The sequence below is a fragment of the Hesperophylax consimilis genome, chromosome 14 (genome assembly GCF_061612785.1).
Source record: "Hesperophylax consimilis isolate HC1 chromosome 14, BYU_Hcon_1.0, whole genome shotgun sequence".
NCBI classification, from domain to species: domain Eukaryota; kingdom Metazoa; phylum Arthropoda; class Insecta; order Trichoptera; family Limnephilidae; genus Hesperophylax; species Hesperophylax consimilis.
Window position 1 is genome coordinate 19,227,450 of NC_142849.1, and position 27,517 is coordinate 19,254,966.

At 34.8% G+C, this 27,517-nt stretch overlaps 1 protein-coding gene and 1 long non-coding RNA gene across 3 annotated transcripts in view; one reads left to right on the plus strand and one right to left on the minus strand.

Moving 5' to 3' along the window:
- Window positions 1-865: 865 nt before the first annotated feature.
- LOC149418005 (uncharacterized) lies at window positions 866-1,833 on the plus strand. The gene is made up of 3 exons (XR_016303121.1): window positions 866-1,189; window positions 1,335-1,451; window positions 1,585-1,833. It is a non-coding gene; the product is annotated as an uncharacterized LOC149418005 (long non-coding RNA).
- A 6,977-nt stretch (window positions 1,834-8,810) lies between these two features.
- The window catches only part of EMC1 (ER membrane protein complex subunit 1), a 32,796-nt gene continuing 14,089 nt past the window's right edge, over window positions 8,811-27,517 (minus strand). The window contains exons 7-16 of one of the 2 annotated variants that reach the window (XM_089639586.1): window positions 26,010-26,126; window positions 23,886-23,903; window positions 22,187-22,374; window positions 21,423-21,596; window positions 19,725-19,997; window positions 17,870-18,074; window positions 17,458-17,610; window positions 15,950-16,129; window positions 12,208-12,444; window positions 8,811-11,123 (exon numbers count right to left, since the gene is read on the minus strand). In XM_089639586.1, the coding sequence (XP_089495712.1) occupies window positions 10,963-11,123; window positions 12,208-12,444; window positions 15,950-16,129; window positions 17,458-17,610; window positions 17,870-18,074; window positions 19,725-19,997; window positions 21,423-21,596; window positions 22,187-22,374; window positions 23,886-23,903; window positions 26,010-26,126 (1,706 nt within the window). In that variant the 3' untranslated portion in view covers window positions 8,811-10,962. The remainder of the gene's footprint in view (window positions 11,124-12,207; window positions 12,445-15,949; window positions 16,130-17,457; window positions 17,611-17,869; window positions 18,075-19,724; window positions 19,998-21,422; window positions 21,597-22,186; window positions 22,375-23,885; window positions 23,904-26,009; window positions 26,127-27,517) is intronic. The other variant, XM_089639587.1, reaches the window with a different exon arrangement.

The window sequence follows — 27,517 nt, forward strand, 5'->3', positions numbered from 1 at the left end:
TGTACCTACTTAAAATAACACAATAAACAATAATAATAAATAATAATCAAATAAAATTTTACACGCAAAACACTTCAATTGTCTCAACCAAACGTATGTTGACAAAATTTCGTCAAACAAATGGTTGAGTATTGGAGAGTTGAGCGCAGAAATAGAAGGATTTATGCTTGCCATTCAGGATAGAGTCATTAATACTAAAAATTATAGAAAGCATATAATCAAAGATACAAATCAAATTGATGATTTGTGTAGAAAATGTTTGGCTTTTCCGGAAACTATAGAACATATTATATCGGGATGTTCTATATTAGCACCGTCCGAGTATACATTTAGGCACAATCAAGTTTTAAAAATAATTCACCAAGATTTGGTAATTAAACATAACTTGATTGACTGCCGTAATGTAGTACCATATTATGAATACGAACCAAATTCATTTTTAGAAAACGAATTTTATAAAATATATTATGATAAAACTATACTAACAGACCGAGCGATTAGTCATAATAGACCCGATATAGTTTTACATGACAAAATTAAAAAAATAACTTATATCATTGATGTCGCTATTCCAAATTCCTGTAATATTCAAAAATCTGTTAGTGAAAAAATAAGAAAATACACAGATTTAGGAAATGAAATAAAAAGAATTTGGCATTCTCAGACTATAAAAATATTACCATTCGTTATTTCGGCTACTGGCATTATACCTAGCTCTCTAATTAAAAATTTAGGCGTATTAGATCTATCAAAAAAATTATATATAAAGATGCAAAAGTCGGTCATTTTGAATACATGTAGGATAACAAAAGATTTTTTAAATATTTATGTTGAGGGATCAGTAGGATTTATAGGCCCTGTTAGAAGTTCTACCGAGCCGAACCCTCTGATATGAAAATATCTGGAGACGGTGAATTATTTTCCCATTTGATCTCTGGTGATTTGACGTGTTGTTCTTGTATTGTTTTGTATTTATTTTGCTTATATAATGCACTTACATAATGTTGATTGACTAGATGATCATTTGTGGAAAAGTGAGTGGAAGGGTTAAGTTTTTCCTTTGGGGAAGACTTAACCCAGACAACTAAATCGGAAGTTTAAAAAAAAAAATACTTATTGGATGAACCCTCAAGAGAATTCTGATTTTTCTCTTGTTTCTTGCTCACCTGCTCTACACAGCACACATGTCGTGAGTTCATTCTTATATTTAATAATTCTTTTATAAATATTTTATTGATAGTGCATCTCACAAATTTGTAATAAATATGTAAATTATTGAATTATAAATAATGACTATATACCTAATATTGTCAACTTTGTCCTGTTACGAAAAGGAATGCGAACCAGAACCTATGACTATGTGCTTCACGGAGATCGAGGCCGTAGCTGCAGCTGCACAGTCATGTGTGCTCGTCAGTTGTATGTTACCCACTCCTATTCCAGAAAGCATTGTGAGTACCAATTGATTATTGACCTTTGATGACTTCAAAGACATATTGTATTATAATGTCGTGCGCGGATCACCCTAGTAACCGATTTAATGTTTTATACCTAAAAATATAATATTATGTCTCTATTCCCCAGATTCAGAAGCCCCAACCCGTCTTTATGGAAGAACCACTTATAATATCAAAAACCACTCAAAAAAATAAACCAATTGAAGTCAATTACAAAAAAATGGAAAACTTATTATTAGAAAGTAAGTTACTAATTAGAAAATTTAAAAAAATTAACATTGTTTAAAAACGTAAAATCTCGCAACTTACTTGCAAACTGGAAAAATGTACATCAAACCCAACCTCACATGGCGATATTTTAGCTAATTCTAAATGTTTTGAGCTCGTTAAAAGAGTAGAAACAAAAAACCAAAAGCTTAAGTTATCTAGAAAATATTCCGCATCACTTAGAGTACAATTTGCTTTTACCCGTAACTTTTATTCTTCCAAAGCTTATCAGTACGTTAGAGAATATTTTGATTTTTGCCTTCCTGCCCCACGAACATTGTGTAAATGGCTTCAAGTGATTGATGGACGACCTGGTTTTACAAAAGAGTCTTTTCGTGCTTTGGAGTTAAAAGCGTCGACTACAGGATATAAACTTGTTTGCAATTTGGTCATAGACGAGATGGCCATAAGGCAACTTGTGGAGTGGGATGGAAATAATCATCATGGCTACGTAGACTTTGGATTTGGCGGAGACAAACTCCATCATGGTCAGTCCGTTTCAAAAGAGGCACTCGTTTTCATGATTGTTGCTATAAACACCAATTGGAAAGTACCCGTTGGTTACTTTCTTGTGGATGGCGTATCTGGTCGGCAAAGAGCTGACCTCGTGCTTGAGTGTTTAGAGAAAGCTGACAAAGTGGGTATTGATATGTGTCCATGACGTTCGATGGTTGTCCCTCAAATATTTCTATGGCTAAGATGCTAAGAGAGTAATAACTTGAAACCATCCTTCATTCATCCGGTTACTAAAAAAGAAGTGGCTATTTTTCTTGACGCTTGTCACATGCTGAAGCTAGTACGTAATGCATTCGAAGCCAAAAAGATATTGATTGATAGTAAAGGAATTGAAATAAATTGGAATTACCTTTGTAAATTGAATGAGATTAAGGTGCGTGAAAAACTCCACTTCGCAAATAAATTGAGGCCAATTCATATTGATTTCCATTACAACAAAATGAAGGTTAATTTAGCTTCACAATTATTTGGCAATAGCTGTGCTAATGCTCTAGAATTTTTTAGAAACGATTTAAAACTAAAAGAATTTGACGGTGTAGAAGGAATCGTATTCTTTTTAAGACTGATAAATGATTTATTTGATATTTAAATTCGCGTAATTTGCATCAGTTTGGTTTTAAAAAGCCGATAAATGCTGAAAATCACAATACAAATATAAATTTTTTGAATAAAGCCATATATTACTTACAAAATATACGCATTGCAGCAAACAACAAAAATATTATAAATACGAATCGAAAAACAGGTTTCCTCGGTTTTTGTATTTGTATAGAAAGCACAAAACGGTTGTACAATACTTGAATAGAAGAGAGGCAACTATTAAAATACATACCTTTGTATAAATGCTCACAAGACCATTTAGAATTATTTTTTTGCAACGTCAGATCGGCTGGAGGATTTAACAATAACCCAACAGCTCGGCAATTTATATCTATATATAAAAAATCGCTAGTTCACATGGAACTAAAACAAACAACAACAGGCAATTGTATTCCGTTTGAACAAATTTCAGTTTTAAACTGTTCATCGGCAGTAGAAAGAATAAATATTACATCTGGTACATATTTTGAAAATTGTAGCGACAATGACGATAGCATATGTTATTTTGACGAAATAGATAATTATTTAAGCCAAGACTTAGTTACCGTTCAATTGAACCTCATTCTTGTGACATACATTTCAGGGTTTATCGTTCGACACTTAGGAAAAAAACTACACTGCAATCAGTGCATTAACGCTCTGTTTTCTAATGAAATATACCATGAACATAGATTGATAGTAATTAAAGATAAAGGTGGATTACTTTATCCTTCAAAGGATGTAATTGATGTTTGTTGGAAAACAGAAGTCCTCTTAAAAAAACTTCTGGCACAAAGTGGAGGAACCGTTATTTCACCAAAATTTAAAAAATCTTGGATTGTAGTTAAAATTTTAAAGGCACATCTAGCTACAAACCTATTTCATTGTACAGTCATCAATTCGATCAATTTCCTACCGAAAATCACATTCACGACCTTATAAGAGCTATTGCTGACAAATATACCGATGTTAGACTACATTATTTTTCAAAATTGATGTCTAATTCAGGGAAATCGAAAAGACAAGTTTATGCGAAAGCGATTTTATTTTCTGGGAACTGAAATTGCTATATTTATTTACTTAATATTTTATTCATTTTATTTTATACATATCACGGGTACGTGTTGTTTACATTTTTACACAAGGTTTAGTAATAAACAATAGGTTACCAAAAATAATTATTTGAAATAATAATAAAATAATATCATTAAAAATTCTGGTTTTATGCATCGAAATCTTTACCTGTTATGTTATCTTTGGTATATTCATTTGCGAAACTGTGCAGATGTCATCTGTGTAAAAGATTAATTTACCATTTACACACAGGTGTATTAGAAATAATAACAAATAATAGAGCTCTACCGAGCCGAACCCTCTGATATGAAAATATCTGGAGTCGGTGAATTATTTTCATAATTATTTTGACTAGATGATAATTTGTGGAAAAGTGTGTGAAAGGGTTTAGTTTTTCCTATGGGGAAGATTTAACCTGGACATAAAATTGGAAATTTCAGCACCTATTCTATAGAAAAAATATATATTAATTTATTTAATTGCCGGTAAAAAGGGCGTTTATTGAATTATATTTTTTTTAGTTAATGTTAGTAAGTTACCCGCCTCACTAGACAATGTCTGTTCTGTTTTAATTATCGTTTATCGTATTATGTTGTTTTCGATCGTATTCAATTATTAACCTATCAACTGTGGGAGGGACTCCGGAGTCCTCCAAACTAAAATCAGGTTAATAATTAAAGTATATATATTAGAGACCTTCATATCTTTGATTTTTCGGTGTGTAATTTTTCTCACGGTCACGGGCGTCATCACAGTCAACAGATTAATACCTTCTTTCTATGTTGGTTCATCTTTAAAATATATTTTTATTCAGCTGTTATTATTTATCTAGCATCGAAAATATAACTATTGTACATGTTTGTTTTCTCTTAAACTGTGCTGTTATTTTTGTACATTATTTAAACCCCTGTAAGTTGTCTATTGGATGCTGTTCTCACAAATATACTTTAATTATAAACCTTTTTGTCTTTTTCTTTTGATTTCTTCCATTGTCCGTATATGTTTATATATATAACTCGTATATTTTTTAGTAATATTATGCATAGTCTTAGAATACTGTTATTATGTCGTATATAATACTGTTAGACTAATTTTCTGCAGACATATTACTATGCTTAAATGTACCTACAAAAAATAAATAAAAAGCACCTTCATCGACAAAATACTCCCAAATAATACCCCACACCTGGCTACGTACGATCCAACTTGCAGAACCCCGATAAGTCGAGAGGTAGAGGGGGGGGGGAGTTGTTGCCTACACGATGCATCGATGTGATGGTGAGAAGTACCTAGCTATATAAATCTGGTCACTGAACACGCCTAAAGCCATTTCAAGTAGTTGGGGCGATACTGAGAGTATCTACAAAAACAAGGAGCAAATAATAATGTAAATGCTACATATTATTGTGATTAAATAATGTTTGAAATAATTCGCGTAAATTAATTTTAATTAAAAGTGATAATTACATTATTTTATTATTAATAGTAACAGAGCAGTTGTGACAACCCTAGATCATTGTTAGAATGTGGCGATTGTCAAGTGTGCTCGTCGCTGTTTACTGGGGTAAGTAAATAATGAACATTTGTAAAAGTGTCTTAACTAAATAAGGAAACAAAATATTCGACTCTGAAAATAGAAGAATTTTTTTTTGTCGAATTTGGACTTAGCAAATTTGTTCATAACGTGGCGAGCAATTTGCGCTCCCATGTAAAAATGTCTATTCATTCAAAAGCAGATTTTACTTGAACTAAATGGTGATATTATAATGCGAGATGCCTATATACTGTCAGATTGATTTATTGACGAATCACAGTTAGCTTTCCCCTCTGCGTTCCCCAACAGATGGTTTAACCCCTCGCCTTTAGGTTCTCGTCTATTAATATTCATATGTCTGTGAACTAACCGTATTAAATTTCAATGCCAGTTTATATTTTGTTGTGCCTAAATCCCAGTGGCGGCTCGAGCACATTTTCGGTGGTGGGGACTGTTATTTTTTATGTGTAGATACTGACATTTCATTGCCAGAAAATGGGAGTACGAGATCCAATATAAATATATACACGAATAGGTTTTTTACTGTGCCTAATTCTAAGGTCTAAAGTCTAAGATAAATCAGGGATGGGGACTATCTACATGACATAATATTTATTCTACTACCTAGGTATATGAACTACTAGTATTTATTTTTACCCAAATGTTAACGTACTGAATTTATTTTTCAGTAAAAAGTCGACTTCATTCATTTTTTCGAATAATTTCTAACAAAAATTATTATTAGATAGGAAGATAAGTCACGCACCTAACCAGAAACACCAAATATTCATAAATATTACGTTTAATAAAAAATAACACAAGTTAATCGTAGATACTTCAGTTTAAAGCGCTTTTACCACGAGAACGGCGCTATAGAAATAAGAAATGATCCGATCAATCGATATCAATACTATTATTTTACTTAAACGTCACAAACGATTTTAACACGACTAACGCATATTCTGACCCGTGCATAACTGACCTACTTCAATAATTAGAACTAAAACAAACGATCACAAGGGGATCTTCAAGTCTGTCCCCTGCGATTTCGTTAGAAGATTCAAATACGCATGCGCAAATTCTTAAAATCTCATACAAGAGTATTCAGTCCAAGTAGAAGAATCATTTTAGTAGGAATAAATCGCTGGGGTTGTCCCCCAACTGCGCAGAACGTTCTGCGCAAACTGGACGCTAGTCCCGAATCCGCTCGTTCGGGCTCGTCGGTCGCGTTGGTATTAGTAATATTAGTAATTAGTATGCTGCAAGGAACAGAGGAGGCTAGTCGCACGTTCGTCGGAAGAAACTTTTCAAATTTCGAGCTTAAAAATTTCCCTAATGAATTTTTAGTTGAAATTTCTGCAACTGTTAATTACTTTCATGTAAAGAATGCATTCATTATTTTTTGCGAACTGAAAGAATTGTCATTTTTTTTCTTGGTAGATTTCTGGAATATCTGTAGTGGGGACTGTCCCCACGGTCCCCTTGTGAAGAACCGCCACTGCTAAATCCTATGAAAATATCGTAAATAGTGCAACCAACGGTTTGCAATCAAGCAAATGGTGTCATATACAGGGTTTTCCAATAAGAGGTGTTATTTTGATATTCAATCGTAAAAGATCAATGGTTTCGTTGCTTGTTGAAAGCAAACATTGTCCAAATCAATACCATCCAATTCCAGCCATAAAAAATCATTAATCATCTCTCGATAGCGATCCATTCACCGTAACTGTTGCTCCAGACTCATTTTCGAAAAAGTAAGGTCCAATGACTCCGCCGGACCATAAACCGCACCAAACAGTCACACGTTGAGGATAGAGGCTTTTCAACAATAACTCTTGGGTTTTCCGAGCCCCAGATGCGACAATTTTTCTTGTTGACGAAGCCACCGAGGTGGAAATGGGCCTCATCACTCAAGATGATTTGCATTTGATTCATTTTAATAATTTAAATGCGTTGTTGAAGCATGTATCGTTCCATTTTTATTAATGGCGTAGTTTCTACTTGTCAAATGTCAAAAAATGACAGCTTCAAAAGTAACATCTACCGAAATAGCGGGCTATTCAAAATAATACCTCTTATTGGAAAATCCTGTATTTATACATTTACCATATTATTTAATTAACACCATTCCTCAAAATATTAATATGGAAACATATGAAACTGCTTACTGCGGTTTAAAGACGATGAATCCACCTAGATTTCACCGTTTATCCTATGTATATGTTTAGGTTCCATAAATTTGACAAATTATAGCAAGCAATTTGTAAACATGGCATAATATGCCAAAAATCACTCGAGTGGTTTTATACAACAAAAATCTGGGAAAGGGTTAAAGGAAATAATATTAGGATCTTTAAGAATAACACAACTATAATGTGAATTGAAATTTTATTGCACTCTTCTTGATTAAGGCTGAATATAAATTCCATTACAAACATAATCGTTTAAAAAATGTACCAAACCATTTACATAAATGAAGAAACTTTTAAATAATTTTTTTAGATGATGAACAATGAGAGAGAGGCAGATATTAAATGCTGTAAAATGATTTTAATGATAATAAATTTTGAATTATGGCAAACAATGTCCTTGAAAACTCCACCCAAAAAATTGCATAATTTAGTACCAAGAATTAAAAAATAAATAAATTAGGAAGTGAATATTTATTTAACTACGATTACAAATTAGTACTTTTTTTCAAGTGCAAAATTGAAAGATAAATTTAATACTTTAAGAAAATATGCTCTAAATGTTATGAACCAAGTGATGTAGAATCCAAAATGCTTTGGCCTTTAATTTATGTCAAATATACATATGTACAAGCAAAAGAATGATGGAATGACACTTAATTTGTGACCAATGACGTTACAATATATATATAGGCACGCTGTAGAAATCACAAAGTGGCATGCAAAAGGTATGTCAAATGTAGTACTTTCAATTTCGTAGCTCGAGTCTAAACTGTTGCTCTATTATGGATCGGCACTGACTTGACACTTGACACCTTAAAATCAGAGATGTGCTTTATTTCAAATAAATCCATTTCAAATGGAAATGCAAAATGGGTATTTTCCATTTTGCATTTTAAATGCTTTTCTAAGGCCATTTTGCATTTTGCATTTTAAATGCTTTTCTCAATGCATTTTCCATTTTAAATGCTTTTTTGCAACATTCTTCCTACTAGTCGGGGACGCCCGAGGAAGACATGGCACGATCAAGTGAATCAGATACTCGAGTCGGGCCATGTCAAGAGTCAGAATAATAGAAGAGTATGTATGAGACGATGTATGAATGTGAATGAGGCAAGGAGTGTGTGCCAAGACCGAGTTGTTTGGCGGTCCGTCCTCTCTGCCTACCCCTGCGGGGAAACGGCGTGATGGTTAGTTAGTTAGTTAGTTTGTTCTTCCTACTATCTCCTCTCATCTTTTTTTCATAAGCCCCAAATATCAGTTGGTCCTCAACCTCGCTATGAGAGATAATTTACATCTGTCAAGTTGCTCCCTGGTAGGAGCCCTGGCAATTGAGTGATACCATTACAAAAAATACTGATTCAAATACTGAACATGGGGCCATGACGCTGTAATATTAAATGTTAGATAGCAGTTTCTATGTTTTTACGTTGGCAACATTAGTCCCACGCAAATTTTTTGTGGTTTCATAATCTATAGTCGTGGTGTTTTTGGATTTACCATCATGTAATATGTTTGTTCTACATTGATGTCCATTATTAAATGACAAAATTGTTTAAAAACTCTATAATTATTTTAATTGTTTGACCTGAGAAACCATTTTGCATTTTCAATGCATTTTGAAAATAGGTATTTTGCATTTTGCATTTGAAATGCTTTTCTAAAAACCATTTTGCATTTTCAAATGGAAAATTTTTGACCCATTTCCATTTTGCATTTCAAATGGTTTTGCGTACCCATTTTGCACATCTCTGCTTAAAATACGTCAGGCGCCCGGGCCCATACTCTAGTCAGCCTTGAGGTAGTATTCGAAGCAACTTTTAAATATGAAAACGACATCCGTTTTTATAATTTAATTTGTTCATACACATTTTTTTAATGTTTATTTTTGTCATACATGAGCAACGATTGAATTAAGAATTTACTGAAAACATAAGAGGGTTTCTTAATTGCCACATTTTATCTTAATTTTGTGAGACAATAACAAGTCTAGATATATTGTAATGTCATTGTACGTGATGCATTATCTACGAAGTAAATATAATAAGCATACTAAAATTGAGAGAAAAGAAAAATTCACTGATATCAATAATAATTAATGTACTAAATTATGTGTACAGAAAATCGTTGTGAATTTATACATAAGGAGTTCAATCGTTATTCTTCATCAGTTAAATAAAGTATGATGAAATACGCTTCCTACAAACATAAATTAGGATTCGATTCATCTAGTTCAATACTGACATAGAATAAATAAGTTTGGTATTCGCTATACCAAATAAAAATATATTAATATTCACTTTCTGTCATCCATGTATTCCATATATCATGTTGTTGTTCTAATATGTACTTGTATTAGAAAGTTCGAGGTCTTAATTCGACACAAAGACAAAATAAAGTTTCGTTCAAAAGATTACAAAATTGGCCATATGTAATTCTTTATCAGTGACCCTGAAACAATATACCAAATAGACAATGGTCAATTTAATTCAACATTTAATTATTTTAATTATAAATAAAAAAATTTGCCTACATATTATATGAGATAAATCTGTTTTACATCCAAAGATATTTACATAATGGAATATTCCCTAACATAAAACAAATTGAAATCAGGATTTCTACAAATGATAACAATAAATAATCAAACTGACTTAGAAACAAATGTAACAAAAATCAATGAACAGTGTTATTTTTATCCTTCAATTTAGTGTATCACAATAAATATTTTTAAAAGTCCCTAGTTCATTTTTTTACGATTGGCCCCCTAAATATAATAGCCATCCTATAATAATAATAACATAGCATTTATATAGCGCAGTTTTGTGTCATTTCCCTTCAAGTGCACTACAACCACACAAACCGAAACCATGACCAATTCACATAATAAACTGTTTTCTCTCCATACATAATTTGTTTCCTGACAAATCCTCTTGCACCCAGCACAGATACTTTAAAAAAACTCCGATGCCTTATAATAAGACAAATTTAGGATATAGTAAGTTCTATAAGAGAATTAATGAAGAATTTGACAGTGGGCGGGAAATTGCAAAAATCAGTGTTGCAACAGTAAAATTATTGAAAAAAGATTTATGGCTAATCAACACCATTATTAGAAAAAATAATAAGTGAACTCGCCAGTAGAAAAAATAAACTAGTGCAATCGGAATATCACTTTGTAGAAAGTAGTTTAGTAACAATTATTATAGAATAGCTATATATTAAAGGAGCTTAAATATAAAGATTACTTTATTCGCCTACATATTAATTATTCTGTATACAAATCTTACAACACCAAAACTTAGTCTAATAAATTTACTATAAAAACAATTATTTTGGATTATGTTCATTTCCACGCTTGCCGCAGGACCTTTCGGGAGGCAAACTTCTTGGCTGCGTCGGAGGCAACTATCAGGGAAATGAGAACTATAACTATGAGGGTGTAGTCAAAGTCCTCCTTCAGGAGATCAAAGGTCTTCGACGGTGCTACTCGGGTAAAGAATATATCTGGAAGAAGAGAATATTCATTATAAAATTATGACCTCCGTGGCCGAATGAATAAGATCTGCGGTTTCGATAAGTCAACTGTTTTACAAGCTCATGTGAGCGACAATTTTTAAATGATTAATATTCTTAATACTTTTCCCCATCTCCTTCATCTTCTCACAACCTTCAGCCTTACAACATACAACAATTGTGGATGCCATAGTCTCACTGGCTCTAGCCGTTTGGCAGCAGTTGAGACAGTTGGGCAGTTGTCTTTCATACTAATTCATTTTAAAGGATTTCATGTGAAATGTATTATTTATTTTTCGCTCATAAATTGTAGAAATCAAAACAAAATTAGGTAACCTACATACGACCCTACTGCCCTTATTGCTAATACATAAAAAAATATTAAAGCTATTAACTCTGTCTTTGATTCAACATTGACAATAAATTTATAACTTCAACATGAACACAGAATGCTACATGGAACTAACACAGCTTTGCTGAATTAACATCAATTTTTGTATATATATTTTTCATAGTATAATCGGCTTTCACCTAATCAAGAATATTTAATTTTTTTTTTTTTTTTTATAGTGAATACCTCACAAGAGTCTCAACTGCTCCTGTCTGGAGCCAGTGAGACTATGGCATCCCCAATTGGGGGATGTTGTGAGGCTGAAGGTAAGTGGGGAAGGGAAAGAGGAAGGTGGGGAAGTACCTGGCTATTCAGATCTAGTCACTAAACACGGCTAAAGCCATTTGGAGCAACGTTTCAATTCTGAATGGTGGTCTTACACCAGGGCGATACTGGTAGTATCTTCCACTCTGGAACGTGCCGCAAATATACTATATATTATTTTAATTAATTAACTGTGAAATAACACAAATTAATCAAATAAAATTTATTTGCGCACGCCGGGTTCGAACCCGCGACCTTCGGAATGGCAGTCCAATGCGTTACCACTGGACTATGCCGGCCGTCGAATTTAATATTGACTCCGTATAGTTATAAGCTGTTGTAACTTTTACAGGGGTTCACATAAAAAATTTAAAAATCACTGCATACATATTTTATAATTCTTATAAAAATTTAACGTACCCAAGCCATAAGCAAACACCAGGCACGTAGACTCTAATCCGCTGGGGGACGTGTAAATGTGGCGGATGCCGGCAATGCTCTGGTTATAATTGATGACAGCCTCCGAGGGTAGTGGCAGCTCGGGCGTATACTGGATGAGCCCCTCCTCGCGCATCTCTGCGCTCATGGGGCCAATAGGACGACGAGGGTCAAGGATCACCCAAGGCAGTTCTACGATGGCACCATTGTTCAGGGATACTAAAAAGTAAAGATTAAATGAAATATCAATATATATATCATAGACTGGAAATACAGTAGAACCTCGTTAATTTGAAATCCACAGGACATCAAAAATCAAATTTCGAATTAACGAATTCCCACGTAATTCGAAATTTTATGAAAAAATAAAATAAAAAAATACCCCGAAAATCGATTTTCTCAGCCGCCTCTTCAAATCCGGGTGGTATTTTAGTTGTAAATTCGTATTAATACCAATTATTTCTTTATTTTCGCGGCCGATTACCGTAGCAGCGGGCCCTTTAAATTCAGATATTCGCAATAAATTCGTAAAAATGCTATATATTTACGCGTAAATCGAGATTTCGCTGCCGATTTCGGTCGCGGCCTACCCTTTAAATTGAGATATTCGTAAAAATACAATATATTTCCGCTTAAATCGAGATTTCGCGGTAATTTTCCGTCGCGGCCGGCCCTTTATTTCAAATATCTGAATTTAAATTCGTAAAAATACAATATATTTCTGCGTAAAACGAGAATTCGCAGCCGTATTCCGTCGCGGCCGGCTCTTTAAATTCAGATATTCGAAATAAATTCGCAAAAATACGATATATTTCCGTGTAAATCGAGAATGCGCGGCCGATTTCCGTCGCGGCCGATCCTTTAAATTCAGATATTTGATGTGAATTCGTAAGAATATGATATATTTCCACGTAAATCGAATTTTATCGGCAGTTTTTCGTCGCCGCCGGCCTTTTAAGTTCAGATATTTGAAGTAAATTCGTAAAAATATGTCATATTTCGGCGTGAATCGAAAATTTTCGGCCGATTTCCGTCGCGCCGTATTTTTTAACTCGAATATTCGAAGTAAAGTTAGTAAAAGTATGATATATTTCCGCATATATTGAAATTTCGCGTCCGATTTCCGTCGCGGCGGGCCCTTTAAAATTCAGATATTAGAAATAAATTTGTAAAAATACGATATATTTACGCGTAAATCGAGATTTCCCGGCCGATTTCCGTCGCAGCGTGCCATTTAAATTCTAATATTCGAAATAAATTCGTAAATATACGATACATTTACGCGTAAATCGAAATTTTGCGGCTGAGTTTCGTCGCGGCCGACCCTTTAAATTCAGATATTTGGTGTAAACTCGTAAAACTACGACATATATCCGCGTAAAACGTATTTTCGGGCCCTTCAAACTCGGATATTCGAAATAAATTTGAAAAAGTACGACATTCCAGTGTAAATCGATTCAGATTTACAAAATAATAATACTTATTAGGACGATGTATAACCACGTAAAAATACATTTTTCAGCGTTTTACCGCCACGGTTGACTTTTAGATTCAGATTTACGAAATATTATGATTTATTTTCGCAAAAATCAAATTTTTTCGAATTACACGAACAAATTTTCGTGCGCGGACAAAAATAAATTTCGAATTACGAATTAACGAATTTCGAATTCAAAAAATTTTTGTATGAAAAAATTTTTCTGCGTAATTTTTTTGGCGAAAATTTCGAATTACGCGTTTTTTCGAATTATCGGGGTTCGAATTAACGGGGTTCTACTGTATTCATAAATACATACTCTGTTTTATCTACAGGAAACCTGTAGAACAATGGAGTGAAATATAATAGGTGGGTGAAGATTGTGACTATGTACTCCAGGTTCGAGTACATAGTTTGGCGAGCGACATGTACAAAATATCTTAGGATACATCGTAAATTGATTAATTAACCGGAAAGTAAAAAAATTATTACTGGAGTAAATGGAAGACCTATCAGCAAGCCATTAAAAGAATGTTTGAGTGACCTTTTTCATACAAAACTTAAATTTGGATTCGAGGCCAAAATACTTAACCAAACTGAATAATAATTTTTTTTTTTTTTTGGAATGACTTAGTGAGTAAAAACGCAAATTGTAATATTTAATTATTGAAGACAATATTAGCAATTCCTAAATGAATATTTGAAACAGAAAAAGATACGGTCACATCTAGGACTCAAACCCAGGACCCTTGCCTTGCCGGAGCACCGCTCTACCAACTGAGCTAATGGGACCCTATCTCCTTAGGTCATATTTAACTGTATCATCCAGAAGTGGAAGACCAATTAAAAAAGAATTAATATGAAATGTTAAAACATATTGCTAATGCGTAGTGAATATTATAAAAACGCCAAGGTATGTAATTCATTTGCTGGTACCCACCTATTCTGAAGCCGGTAGTACAATATTGTTTAATTCAAGATTATTTTTCTAATTATTTGCTAATGTTTTATTTAAAAAAGATTTTTTCTTTTAAAAGTTTTAATCAATAACGCCAGTCAGTCCATTGTATATGAATAGACTTAATAAGTAAACAAAGAAAGCAAAAGTACCTATACTTTCATTTTGTTGTACCCGCAAATCTACTGACAAAAATTATAACTCGTTTTTAACCTCTTTATTTTTCTTTCTTTTAAATTGTCATTTTATTTGAATATGTTTGTCATGATTCAATGAATTGTTTGCGATTTTTTTCCCATACGATATCCACAGAATTTGACATTTTAAATTATTCCACGCAAATTACGTCAACGATAAACACAATTTCTCAAACTAATATTCAAGTTCAGGATGGCTATCGTTTAACACAAAATACTTTCGACTGACAATTTTTCACATCTCCCTCTAATACCTTAATAATCTTAGGTCGTAGATATCTCTCTATCTCACCGCGGTCATGTCCGAAAACCCCTTTAAAATAAATTTTGTATGATTCTAAGCATACGTCAGATATGATCGTATTTACCACCTTTGTCTGTATAGGGACAAAATTTAAAGTGACCCACTGTAGGTACATACAACAGCTTTTCCTTTGGATGCTAGATGGCATTGGATCCCTATATTACTTTACGCATATGCACGAACATTAAAACAAAATTAATAATCGAGTAGTTTGTTAAATCCTTTTTTAATATTAATATTATTATGGCATATTTTGGGAGGTCATTGACCAAATGACCCTCACACAAGAGCCACCACCGGTTATATATTATAATAGCATATCATATAAATATAGAAAGTATAAAAAATCAATGTTTTGTAATGATTTTTAACTGTTCTTACCAACATTCCGGATCCTGAGCGAAAAAGTCCCACAATGGACTGCGCTGCAAGCCGCTGCCTTACTTTAGCAAACTTTACTTTTCTGCGCAGGGTCTAGATATTTCAATGTGCGCTCTTTGGCATTTGATGCACGACTGATGCCGTAGATTATTCAAAGCATTCTCAAATCCTCTTGGTGCCAAAAATATGGTGAGGTGGTTTGCCCGGATACCCGGATTTCACGCTAGGGCAAGGCTATCAATTTGTATGTCTTTGGTGGCACATATGTCGCCGACTCTGGTACGCAGCTATGCTGCCACTGAGCCATATGGAAGTGACTCAAGAAACCGGTGATGAAGAATCTGAAAGAACCAATGGCTCCAGAATGTCTGACTGATGAAAGTTTGCTTGTTTAGAATACAACTCACCCAGCACATCCTTGGCGGTGATGCCCCTATCGGTGATGGTAGTGGCCAGGGTCGTGGGGGGCGCCGGGGCGGGCAGCACATAGGACTGGCGGGCCGCCTCCGGGGGCAGGGGTGCCGCTGCCAACGAGCTGAACCTGCCCTCGCCAAAGCGGGTGGGGCCCTCGTACAGCTCCAGGGTGCCTGGAATATTGAATAAAAAATTCAGTTTTATGAATTTTATTGGTTCAAAGGGAGCAATCCTAAAACAACACTCCCTCATGATATAGCAATTTTTTTGCAGAACAATTTTTTCAAAATAATTCTTTTGGAAATTGAAATGACATGAACCTTCCCGTAGCCAGCAGGGGTAACTAAAATCTCTGAAATTACTATCCTCCATGAACCATCTTAACTTCTCGTGCACTGCCATTGTGGATAGTGTGAGGGTTGGAGCGCCAACGTGAGGGTTGGAGCGCCGGTGTGAGGGTTGTGCCGCAGCGCAAGGGTGCCAGTGTGGGAGTACGAAATATGTACCTTTACCTGTGGTTAGCTCATTAGCCGGTAAAGTTGGACAGCTTCTCTCACGGTGTGAATCGTCGACAGACTTACTTCCTGGACCGACCTTTGCTATAAAGGGTTCATGGGCTTGGCCTCAGTTACTAAATGAAAGAGAGAGTATGGTATAACAGGTTTAGTGCATCAAGATGGCACAGGCGTCACAGCGTGGGACAGGCGTTACGATAGCATCATTTCAAATATAAGTATTATCACAACATTATAGCATAATACTAACAATTCTCTATGACTAGTTTGGGGTACATAAGCAGTGGCTCACTCTCTGGCTCCAGAGTACATGATAAGAGTTAATACGATCGATATGGCACCAACAAAATAGGTACAAGTTAAGATGGCGGACTCACGTGCACTTGAATAATAGTGGCGGTTACATGGTCTCGGCAATCCTCGCGCTTGCCCGAGTAGGCAAGGCGGCAATATGTTGTAAGGTGTCGGGTCCATTTGATAGGTTTGTCGAGTAGAATAACTATTCTACTCGATAATATCGGCGGCCATGAGGTGCACGTTTTTGGTACACGAGTTCGTCAAAAGACGCGGGAACTATCGTCACAACAAAAGACGTGACCTCACTCTAAGAGAGCAATCTCGGTTCAGGTGCTAGCCTGCTCGCGGATTGTTACACGAGTGGCGCCTCTTTAAAAAAAAATGTTACCGGACAGCAAAGTGCCCATAACATTTTTTACTCCAAATGTGCTAAGGAAAAGCTGGTTAAAGTTTGTCGGGTACGTGCCGATACACCCTGTATATATATATATATTTTTTATTACTTTAACTACACAGGAGGCCCCGAGAAAAGTAATTTATCTCAGGGCCTCTATCATCTTTGGGGATTATGATGATAACATCCGTGGGGTATCACAGTGACCCCTCGTGCATCTCGGCGTGTGGAAGGTGAATTTTAGTAAGATGATAGAGGTAAAATAAGGTGGGTATTAAGTAAGAGGTATCGTTACCCATTTCAGGTCGCCTGCTCTTATCGCTGTAGTAGCTGTAGACGAGCCAATTCTCCGAGTGGACGATGCGCACCGGGCCCCGCGCCCTGCGGTGGCTCTGAACCAGGATTATGTTGCCCGACACCACGTCCACCAGGAATATGTTCAGGACATCTGCAATAACACACACTTAAGTTTCATGCTTGAGTCAGTTATCAGTTAGTTTACAGATAATATTAAAAGACATGGATAAAATTTTATAAAAAAGGAGATAAACTTTATTTTGAATATTTTCTTACTATGTACTTATTATGTGCTTATTTTAGACCAGACCATAAAAAAAAAAAACAAAATACAAATAAAACAAAAAACAAAATTAAATAAAAAAATCATGGATATAGGTCACAACAGGACAGTAAAAATCTATACTTACTTTTGTGAACTGGATCTGGCCCCTCCGTTGTGAAGGCCACGAGGTTGGGGTTGATGTACTTGTAGAGGACGCTGCGGTCACCCATGACCTTGCCCTGCGAGTGGACGCGTTCAATGGGATTCTTGATGGCCACGTTGGTAATCTGGTGGCCGCTGTTTGGTGGACCTCCCAGTCGAACGAGCCAGGTCTTAACCGCTGTTACTTTCTACAAATTAAAAATGTTATTGTATTATTATTAGATGGCTAGATTGGCTGATATTCTACTTTAACCTGTTGACTGTGGGACAAGAATTACGATCTATATGAAAATTATCTAGATGAAGTTGGCTCAAATATAGGAATAAAAACTATGTTTTTTGTTTGTTTGTGATTGTTTTCTGTTTACCAGATAATAAGCGGGAAACCTTCCTAGTTGGACAGTCAAAAGCTTCCTTGCATATAATGTCATGAATATTATAATAAATAAATTCATACATATACATGGTGTCCGGAAACTCGTAGTACAAGCCGGAAACTGGAGAATGTATACCACACGGGGAACCCAAATAAACATAAAAATTTTTGATTTGAGCATTTTTATAAAAAAAAAAAAAAAAACCATAAAAATATATTTTTCGGCTATTTCAGGGTTCAAATTTTTTCGTCATTATTTGTTTTACTTTTAAATTTTTAAATAGTTTTAATTAGTTGGGTACTTTGATCTTCAGTAATAATTTATAAGAATTTGATCAAAAAAAAAATCAACTTCTGACTCGATTTACTCGAAAACGAAAGCTCAAATCAAAAAAAATTATACTACAAAATCGACTCCAAATGTGATGTAGATTCACCAGTTTCCCGCTTGTACTACGAGTTTCCGGACACCATGTATATATCATGTTTATATCATAAGAAGTTTTCCCAGAATAGTTAGCTTTATCTAAAAACGAACAAAAAATGTTCCATTTGTTGCAAAAAACATATTTTTATATACGAATATATAAACTGGTTTTATTATTTCTACACATATCTGAATACATTCCCTACACGAAAAACAACAATCAAAAGGTGTTTTCAAAGAAATTATGACCTTTATACTTCTTTGAAAACTCTAATATTTCCGTTATCAAAAAAAACTAAGCGACCGGTTTCGACACGTCCGTGTCATTAACTAGCTATTTTAAAACTAAATTTTTAAGTGCAGAAATATGGGGTTTTATTTAGTTTGGTTCTTTGATGGGAGGGATTTGAGGGAGGGGGAGGGGGTTGAGAGGGAGGGAAACGGAGGGAGGAGTCAACATAACGGGGAACATTGTCAATAGAGGTGATTTGCAAGGTGCTATTATTTTATTTACTATATTAATGTTTGAATTAATTTTTTTGTTGATTTCTAATGTTTCTAATGCTGTCATTCATAGATAATTTATTTCTTGAGCTATCGTAGAGGCTACATTCATGAAATAAAAAGTAGAATCGACAGTGTTAAACGCAAGCGATTCTGATTGTCCTCTGTACAGTTTTCAAAGCGTAAAGGTTATTACCATCGGCACTCCGCTCATAAATACAGTAAAACCTGCGTATGAAAAGGTTTCCACATGCGCTACAACCCAGAAAATGATATTCCGTCCTCCACAAAACTCCAGTGCCTAACCATTATCGTCTAGTTATCAGGACCTCCTATCCTGTTCCAATCCTATTCCACTCTTTCTCAGCCTATCTCGGGTTTGCTTTCACTAGGACACTCATTTGGTCATGATGTTCAGTGTCGATATCATCAGACAATCTTTCAACATGGCCAACAGACCATCAGGACCTAAAGACTCTCACAGTGGTTTCATGCTCAAATAGATTTTCGAGTTATGCATAAATAAAATACCTTGTCTACCCTTTTCAGCATGTATCCCTGAAGTGTAGCAGTGGGAGCATCAGCCACAAACATGTACAGGCTGTTGACCTGCTCCACGGAAGTGGGCGGGTACACGTGGACCAAGTCCTTCTCGTCCAGGATCACAATGCCCCGGAGGAACTCCGTGTTCCAAGTGGTCAGGAAGGCCGTCTGTCTTATTCTGTAGCCGAGGTTTGCGATGCCCAGGTCCAGAGCGGCTCCCGTTATGGGGTTGAAGGAGAATATCATGCCTTCACCAGTTAACTATAAAAGATTAAATTATTTTAAATACAGTCAATATTATTTATAAACTAGCACAGATCCGTGAGAAATCATGGGATAGTCGGCGCTATACAAATCATCCAAATATTATAATTATGTTTACTTGCACCTCTCCAATATCAATGTTTTTCTTAGTTAATGAGGATACATGCAGTGAGCAACATTATTTACCTTGGAACCCGAGTCACGCCACAAATTGATATACAGGGTTTTCCAATAAGAGGTGTTATTTTGATATTCAATCGTAAAAGATCAATGGTTTCGTTGCTTGTGTGGCACGTAGCGCCGCGCCATCTTGTTGAAAGTAAACGTTGTCCAGATCAATACCATCCAATTCCGGCCATAAAAAATCATTAATCATCTCTCGATAGGGCAATCCATTCACCGTAACTGTTGCTCCAGCCTCATTTTCGAAAAAGTAAGGTCCAATGACTCCACCGGACCATAAACCGCACCAAACAGTCACACGTTGAGGATAGAGAGGCTTTTTAACAATAACTCTTGGGTTTTCTGAGCTCCATATGCGACAATTTTGCTTGTTGACGAAGCCACCGAGGTGGAAATGGGCCTCATCACTCAAGATGATTTGCATTTGATTCACTCAAGTGAATTTTAATAATTTCAATGCGTTGTTGAAGAGTGTATCGTTCCATTTTTATTAATGGCGTAGTTTCTACTTGGAAATGTCAAAAAATGACAACTTCAAAAGTAACATCTACCGAAATAGCGGGCTAATCAAAATAACACCTCTTATTGGAAAACCCTGTAGTTAACAGAAAAATCATCTTGCCTAACAAGTGCTACTGTAGTCATCAAAAATATTCCAAATCGAAACTCCTTTCGAGAAGGATCAAATCTAATTTCTATAAAACATTCATCAGAACAGTGTTAAGTAAAAGGGTATTGGATATTTTTGAGACGATTATCATAAGAGAATTTTTGAACTGTTCAAGAATATTGTAACTGATGAGGTACTTATTTAAAGACGTCAATAAGATTAATCAAACTGGGATGGTTCCTCTTTTCAGGGCGTGTAGCAGTATGAAAAAGTTAGATGATGACCAAAGAGACTTTGGTCACCATCGACGTGAATGGCATCCAGTTCGACATCTAGAATTGGACATATGTACCTACATCTACTAACTACCTAGCTTCTTGTTTTTCTCGTGGGACGAGGCCGTGTACCGGTAACAGGAGTCATACGATCATTCATACGGGGAGCTGGGAGTCATATCGGGGAGCCATATCAAGGGAGCTGTGAGCTAACGGCTCCCGTTCAATTGAGTCAATCCTTTCAATCGTTCGAAAATATTGAACTGGTACCGTGACTCCTGCTCTTGATAAAATGAGTCACGACCCATCGCTAGTTGGGAGACCTAAACATATCTTTATTAATATTGAAATTACCTTATGTTTAGCTATGATGGTACACTGGGAGTCAAACGGAAGATGTCTGGTGGTCCTCTGAAGGTATATGAGCACGAAATTACCTCCGTCGGGAGTATTACTACTGAAGGCGGCTAGGAAAGGGATGTAGCGCTTCCAGATTATATTTCCAGATAGGTTATCTATGGCGAACACCTGAAAAATAACAATGTGTATTCAACCAGAACAAAAAATTAAAGATGAACAAATATTGATTTATTAAAGTTTTTTAATAATAGGTGTATGTAGTACTCATTTGGTAGTCATACATAAATGTAAGCGCATAACATTAGAGGCAAGGATTATTCATATATAATTTATGCAAATGTGTTCAAATTAACATAAAGCCATAAAAATGTGGAAAATGTCAAATAATGTTGGGTTCTTGTTTGGCTTCTTTCTCCCAGGCTGTTTTCCAGGTGTCAATAGGGATAAATTATGCTAGTTCTTCAGAGAACCTTAAATTGAAATATAGATACTGTGAAATAATCTGTTTAGATATCTATCTATCTATCAAATAAATACCCATTTCTATACAGCGTTGAGAGTATTTTGTAGATATTTCAGAGCTCCAGACCAGAGATGCTGCCAAACTTAACTGTGGTGCACACTTGCGATTTGTAGAAGGTCACCAGTGTTACAAAGAATTTTAGTTTAAAACTTTTTAGCTGTTAGCATACATAATATTACACCTTAAATCACACTGTTATCTACAAAACATGATGATTTGATATTTCAAAGCATACCTTTCCAGCTTCAGTGGCCACAATGATAATCTTATGAAGGCCAAACTCATCCCGGACAAGGTTATCAATCTCTTTCTCCTCCCCGCTGTGCCCCCCTTCCACCCACTTGGCCATCAGCCCGTGGAACAGGGTCTTCAGCTGCGACACCTGGCTCTTAAGCCTTCGGATCAGCATGCCGAAGATGTCACCTGGAAGACAATTACAAATAATTATCGTCTTATTATTTTAAAGAAAGAAACATTTCCAGGTTACGAATAAGGACCTTCTTTCATAGGGATATGCAAGCTACGATACTCATGTTGTGCACATACTCCGTAAATGTCGCTACTGAAATCACGAGGACCGCACTGCCACCAATCATTATTGGATTCCGGAAACATCAAAACAAGAATGGTTTCATATTTATAGAAATAAAAAATTTACCAAGGACGAGTTGTTCCACAGAATTTGAGCAATTCATCAAATTCAAAATTAATTTTCAAGTTCTTTGAAAGTTCTATTCAAGTTTTGTTTTTATATCATTATGAAATAATAACAGAACTTGAATAGAACTTTCAAAGAACTTGAATTACAAATTTGAAATTTGATAAATTGTTAATTTTCTGTGAAACAACCCGTCCAAAAAGTTTCAAGAGCAGTAAAATAATTAAAAAAACTTTTTTTATTTACTGCATTTACAACTCCACCTAAACCTTCTGATAAGGACCTAAGTGTAACCTAATTAATATTACGTAACTTGAATTTTATCTTAATCTGTGTGTAAACTGACATGAAACTTGTGTGTTTAACGGTATACTAGTCCCAGGCAGAGTCATCGACGACCATCCTAAAAATCTTTCTCCTCACATGTCCTGTATGAAAACGAAAAAGACAGAAGATACTAGAATGTCAAATATCTTTAATCATATTCCTATACGAATTTCGCAAACGCATGTTTCTTTCGAATTGTATTATGGTATTGCAGATAAAAAAAAACAAGCAAATAAATAAACGATTCATTTCATAAAATGCACACAATGTTAATTCGCACAGGATGAGGTAAACATTATTTACTTTAATAATGTTACGGGAAAAATAATATGATATTGTCGTTATAGAGTTTATAAATATAAGTTCCTCTCCGGGATGACTTATTTCTAAATTTGTAACACTTTTTTCAGACATACATTTTGGACTAAACAAGTAAGTACTTATTGATACTGTGTTTTTAATATAAATATATTCTATTGTAAAGGACCCGTTAATTATAAGAATGGTCACTGTCACCCATAAATATTATAAGAAGCAAGTTATGACGTATATTCCATTCAAATGCTCCATTATGAAGTGCGTACGAGCTCTGTCTGGGAATATTTATGTACCGACATAATTTAGTAACAAACAATTAAATTTCAGGTGGGTTTTTTTGTTTGTCACTGATTATTACCAATCATAATTAATTATAGAAGCATTATTTTTAAATTAACGGGAAGAAAAACTGAAGCATTTATAGATATTTCATTTTAGCACAAATTCAAATTCTGGTCAGCAAGTGGATAAAGCAATTTAATACATTCTACATGTCATCTTATTACAGCTTTAACACACTAATGCTAAAGGGGTCACTTTATAAATAACGAAAGGGACGGATAAAGGGTAAGGAAAGAAATAAAATAACACATGAAACACCAACTATGACCATGCAATACACACTGTTTACCTGATTCTCCCCAGTCAGCTAAAATAACAGAAAATAGCACTTAAGTTTGAATGTAAAAACAGTATTCAAGAATGGTTTTAAAGTTTGAATGTGAAAACAGAAATTGAGTTTGAACATAAAAACAGTATTCAAGAATGAGTGTTAAAACAATAAATAATATGTTTGAATGTGAAAACAGTACTTAAGTTTGAACACAAAAATAGTATTCAAGAATGAGTGTTAAAACAATATTTAAGTGTCAATGTGAAAACAGTACTTCAGTTTGAATGAAAAACCAGTATTCAAGAATGCGTGTTAAAACAATACTCATGTTTGAACATTACTTAAGTTGGAATGTGAAACATTACTTAAGTTTATACATAAAAATAGTATTCAAGCATAAGTGTTAAAACAATACTATAAATTTGAATATGAAAATACATAGTACATAAATGTGAAAGTAGTAAGTAATTATATTATGTTAAGAGCTTGTTATAGACCCAGCTGAATTTCTCAACTGTCAAAACTTCTTCATTCTTTCGTCGCTAGTTGGCGGTAGTTGTTAATTCGCAAACTTATTAATTGTAACATTAAACATACTTTACAACCACGTATAGGTACACCATGTAAATATTCACCATCCCGATTCGGAAATATTTAAGTAAAACAACCAACTAGTAAAAAAGTGTGGCTTGTTTATATAATCTACGATTTTAGTAGAGTACTTAGGATGACATTTTTTTTTAATTTTAATTATTGTACGAGCGCGGTGGAATATTCGGAAACTGGTGGTTCAACAGGAAGCTGGTGAATCTCCCTTGCATTTGAAGTCGATTTTGTGGTGTAGTTTTTTTTACTCAAAAATTCATTTTCAAGTAAATCGAGTCCGTAGTTGGAATTCTCACTTTTTTTTCTTAAATTCAAAATATTCAGTCATTACGGGGTTACTTTCAGCTTCGGGTCTACGTTTCAACACATTTTAAAAGACATTAAACAGCTGCTATTAACCCCTAATGTCTGTTTTTTTCTAATTTGACCTAAAAAATTATTGTTCATTTCCTTTAAAAGTTATTTTTGTGTTTCCCAAACACCGTGAACACAGCCGGGCCTACGTTTTGACGCATTTCAAAAGACATTAAACAGCTGCTATTAACCCCCAATGTCTGTTTTTTTCAAATTTGACCTAAAAAATTATTGTTCATTTCCTTTAAAAGTTATTTTTGTGTTTCCCAAACACCGTGAACACTTAATTGACTCAATTTGAAAATGCAAAGATTATAAACATCAAAAATGGCAATAAGCTTATTTACTCCAAATCCATATATAATTGTTTTGGTTTGATTTCCAAAAACCACATACCTAATATCTACTAAAATATTAATCATAAATAAATTTATAAAACTGCCACATTAGTTTTCGTTTCTGTTTCCCAAACATCGTGTACCTACCCATAATTTAAAAAAAAATGAATTGATAAAAATCAAGTCCCGTTGGCGTCATGTATCTTTTATCGGGAGATTTTTCAATGTGGATGAGTGTTTCAGGCTAATAATTATTGCTTATAAAAATCATTCACATACTTTCTGTAAATACAAGTAGGTAACAAATATATTTTAAACTTAAAAGCGTTATACACTTATAGCATAGGTGACTGGGTAAAGACATTCTATAACCTCTCATAATTTACATATTTACAGATGTTTTGTTAAAACACTTAATGCATTTTTAGTTTATTGGATTATTGAAATGATTTAAGCGAGTCGGTATGCTTCTTTTTGACGAAATTCAAAAAAATTTTGATAGCATTTTTCAAAGAGGTGATAGCATTTTTTACATGGAGGTGGTCAACCACGGATCATATACTAACTCTCCCAATGCCTAGGGCTCCTCTTCCGGAATGACAAAATTCTTGATATAACAATAAAAAGCCGCTGTAATTGCGCGTATGTATGTACATCTACATATTTAAAATTAAAAGTATTGTCTAAAATTAAAATTAATGCGATAAACTAAAGATCGAAGTTGTAAATGTAGTTTATGTCGTGTATTAAAAAACCAATGATGATTGCACACCATCGAGAGCTTTGAAGATTCGCATTGAATACATGTATGTAATTATTTTAGAAAATCACCATTGATTCTTACCTTCTTTATCATCAAACTCAGTCTCAATCACAGCATCCAGCTCTGATACTGGTAATTCCACCATCTCTACTCCCACAATCCTCGATAAGGCCTCTTCTCTGGTCCAAACTGGTTTTCCTGAAAGAAATTAAATTAATTCTGTTAGTCCATCCTCGTCCCCTTTACGATAAATCAATCATATGATAATGAGGTTGTCTTCTACAACGAAATTTCGTGTTATGTTTTCACAAAAGTATCATATTATTTAGAGCATGCTGAGAACAGACTTTAAAATTTTTTGAATGTGCCAAATTTAATAATACCAACGATATAAGCCGTCAAAACATTGATGTTTGCGGCCGACCTAAAAGCGTGTGATGTCATGGGAGATGCGCGGCGGTACTGCAGCACCGCCATTCAATTTATGATTGTACTGTGTAGGACATCATAGGACACTATTACTCACATTTTACCAATGTCCACTGTAAAAGCTGATGACTTCGTCATTTTTCGAGATATCAAAAAACTTATTTACTGTCTTTATTAACTCTTTAAACATAATGATGGAGTTTTACCTACCATTAAAACTCTTATTATGTTGCCTTCCTCATCCAGAACATATATATTATGTGAGAGACGACATGTCGATTCTTGTCATAGTGGTCTGATCCTACTTCCTTTTTCCTGTTTTGGTAATCCTGGGATGACATCATCTACTCGCTCTGTGATTGGTTGTTTGTTTTGTCACCGGCAGTTGGCGTCTCGCGTCGTTTCATTTGTCAATTATAATCTCACCAAGCAGTGATTAAATATATGTTCTGGATGAGGAAGGCAACATAATAAGAGTTTTAATGGTAGGTAAAACTCCATCATTATGTACTGCCGTTCCTCATCCAGAACATATATATTATGTGAGAAGTGTTTGTTATCGCCTTGGTGACAGAACTGATGTCAATTGTGAGAGGTTATAGGTTCAAACAGATTTGTGAGAGATGGCAATGTCAAAGAGTTACCTCCTTCCATTACCTCCCTTCTGTAATGTTTTGCAAAAGTGTTCTCGCTCTTCCAATTTCCTCTTTCCAGGATCTTTTCAATGGGGCAATTTTCTAACCAGCTCAGTGATGCTACAGCAGACCTTGTACTCCCTGCTGATTTATCAATGCCAGCACTTTTTAGTACTGTTTTCACCCATCCTCCAATTATTGTTCTTGAGGCAGGTTTTGGCGGGCCCGTCGTTGAAATAAATAAATTTGGTATGGAATTTGATTCTTGTCTTCTTACTCTAGATAAGGTGCATACTTTACGGAGCCAATATACTGGATCTGTAGCTCGGTCTGAGGAAGCTTTAAGCTTCCATCCCGACTGCTGACGAGTAGTAGAATCAGTTTTAGATCCAAAAGCTGGCCAAAGTATAATATGGTCCCCATTGTCCACGAAACTGTCTGGTGTGTATCGTAACAGAGTAAGATCGTGCACTCTTCGTCCAGATGCGAGTAAAAGAATGACAGCGCATCTTCGAGAAGCCTCAA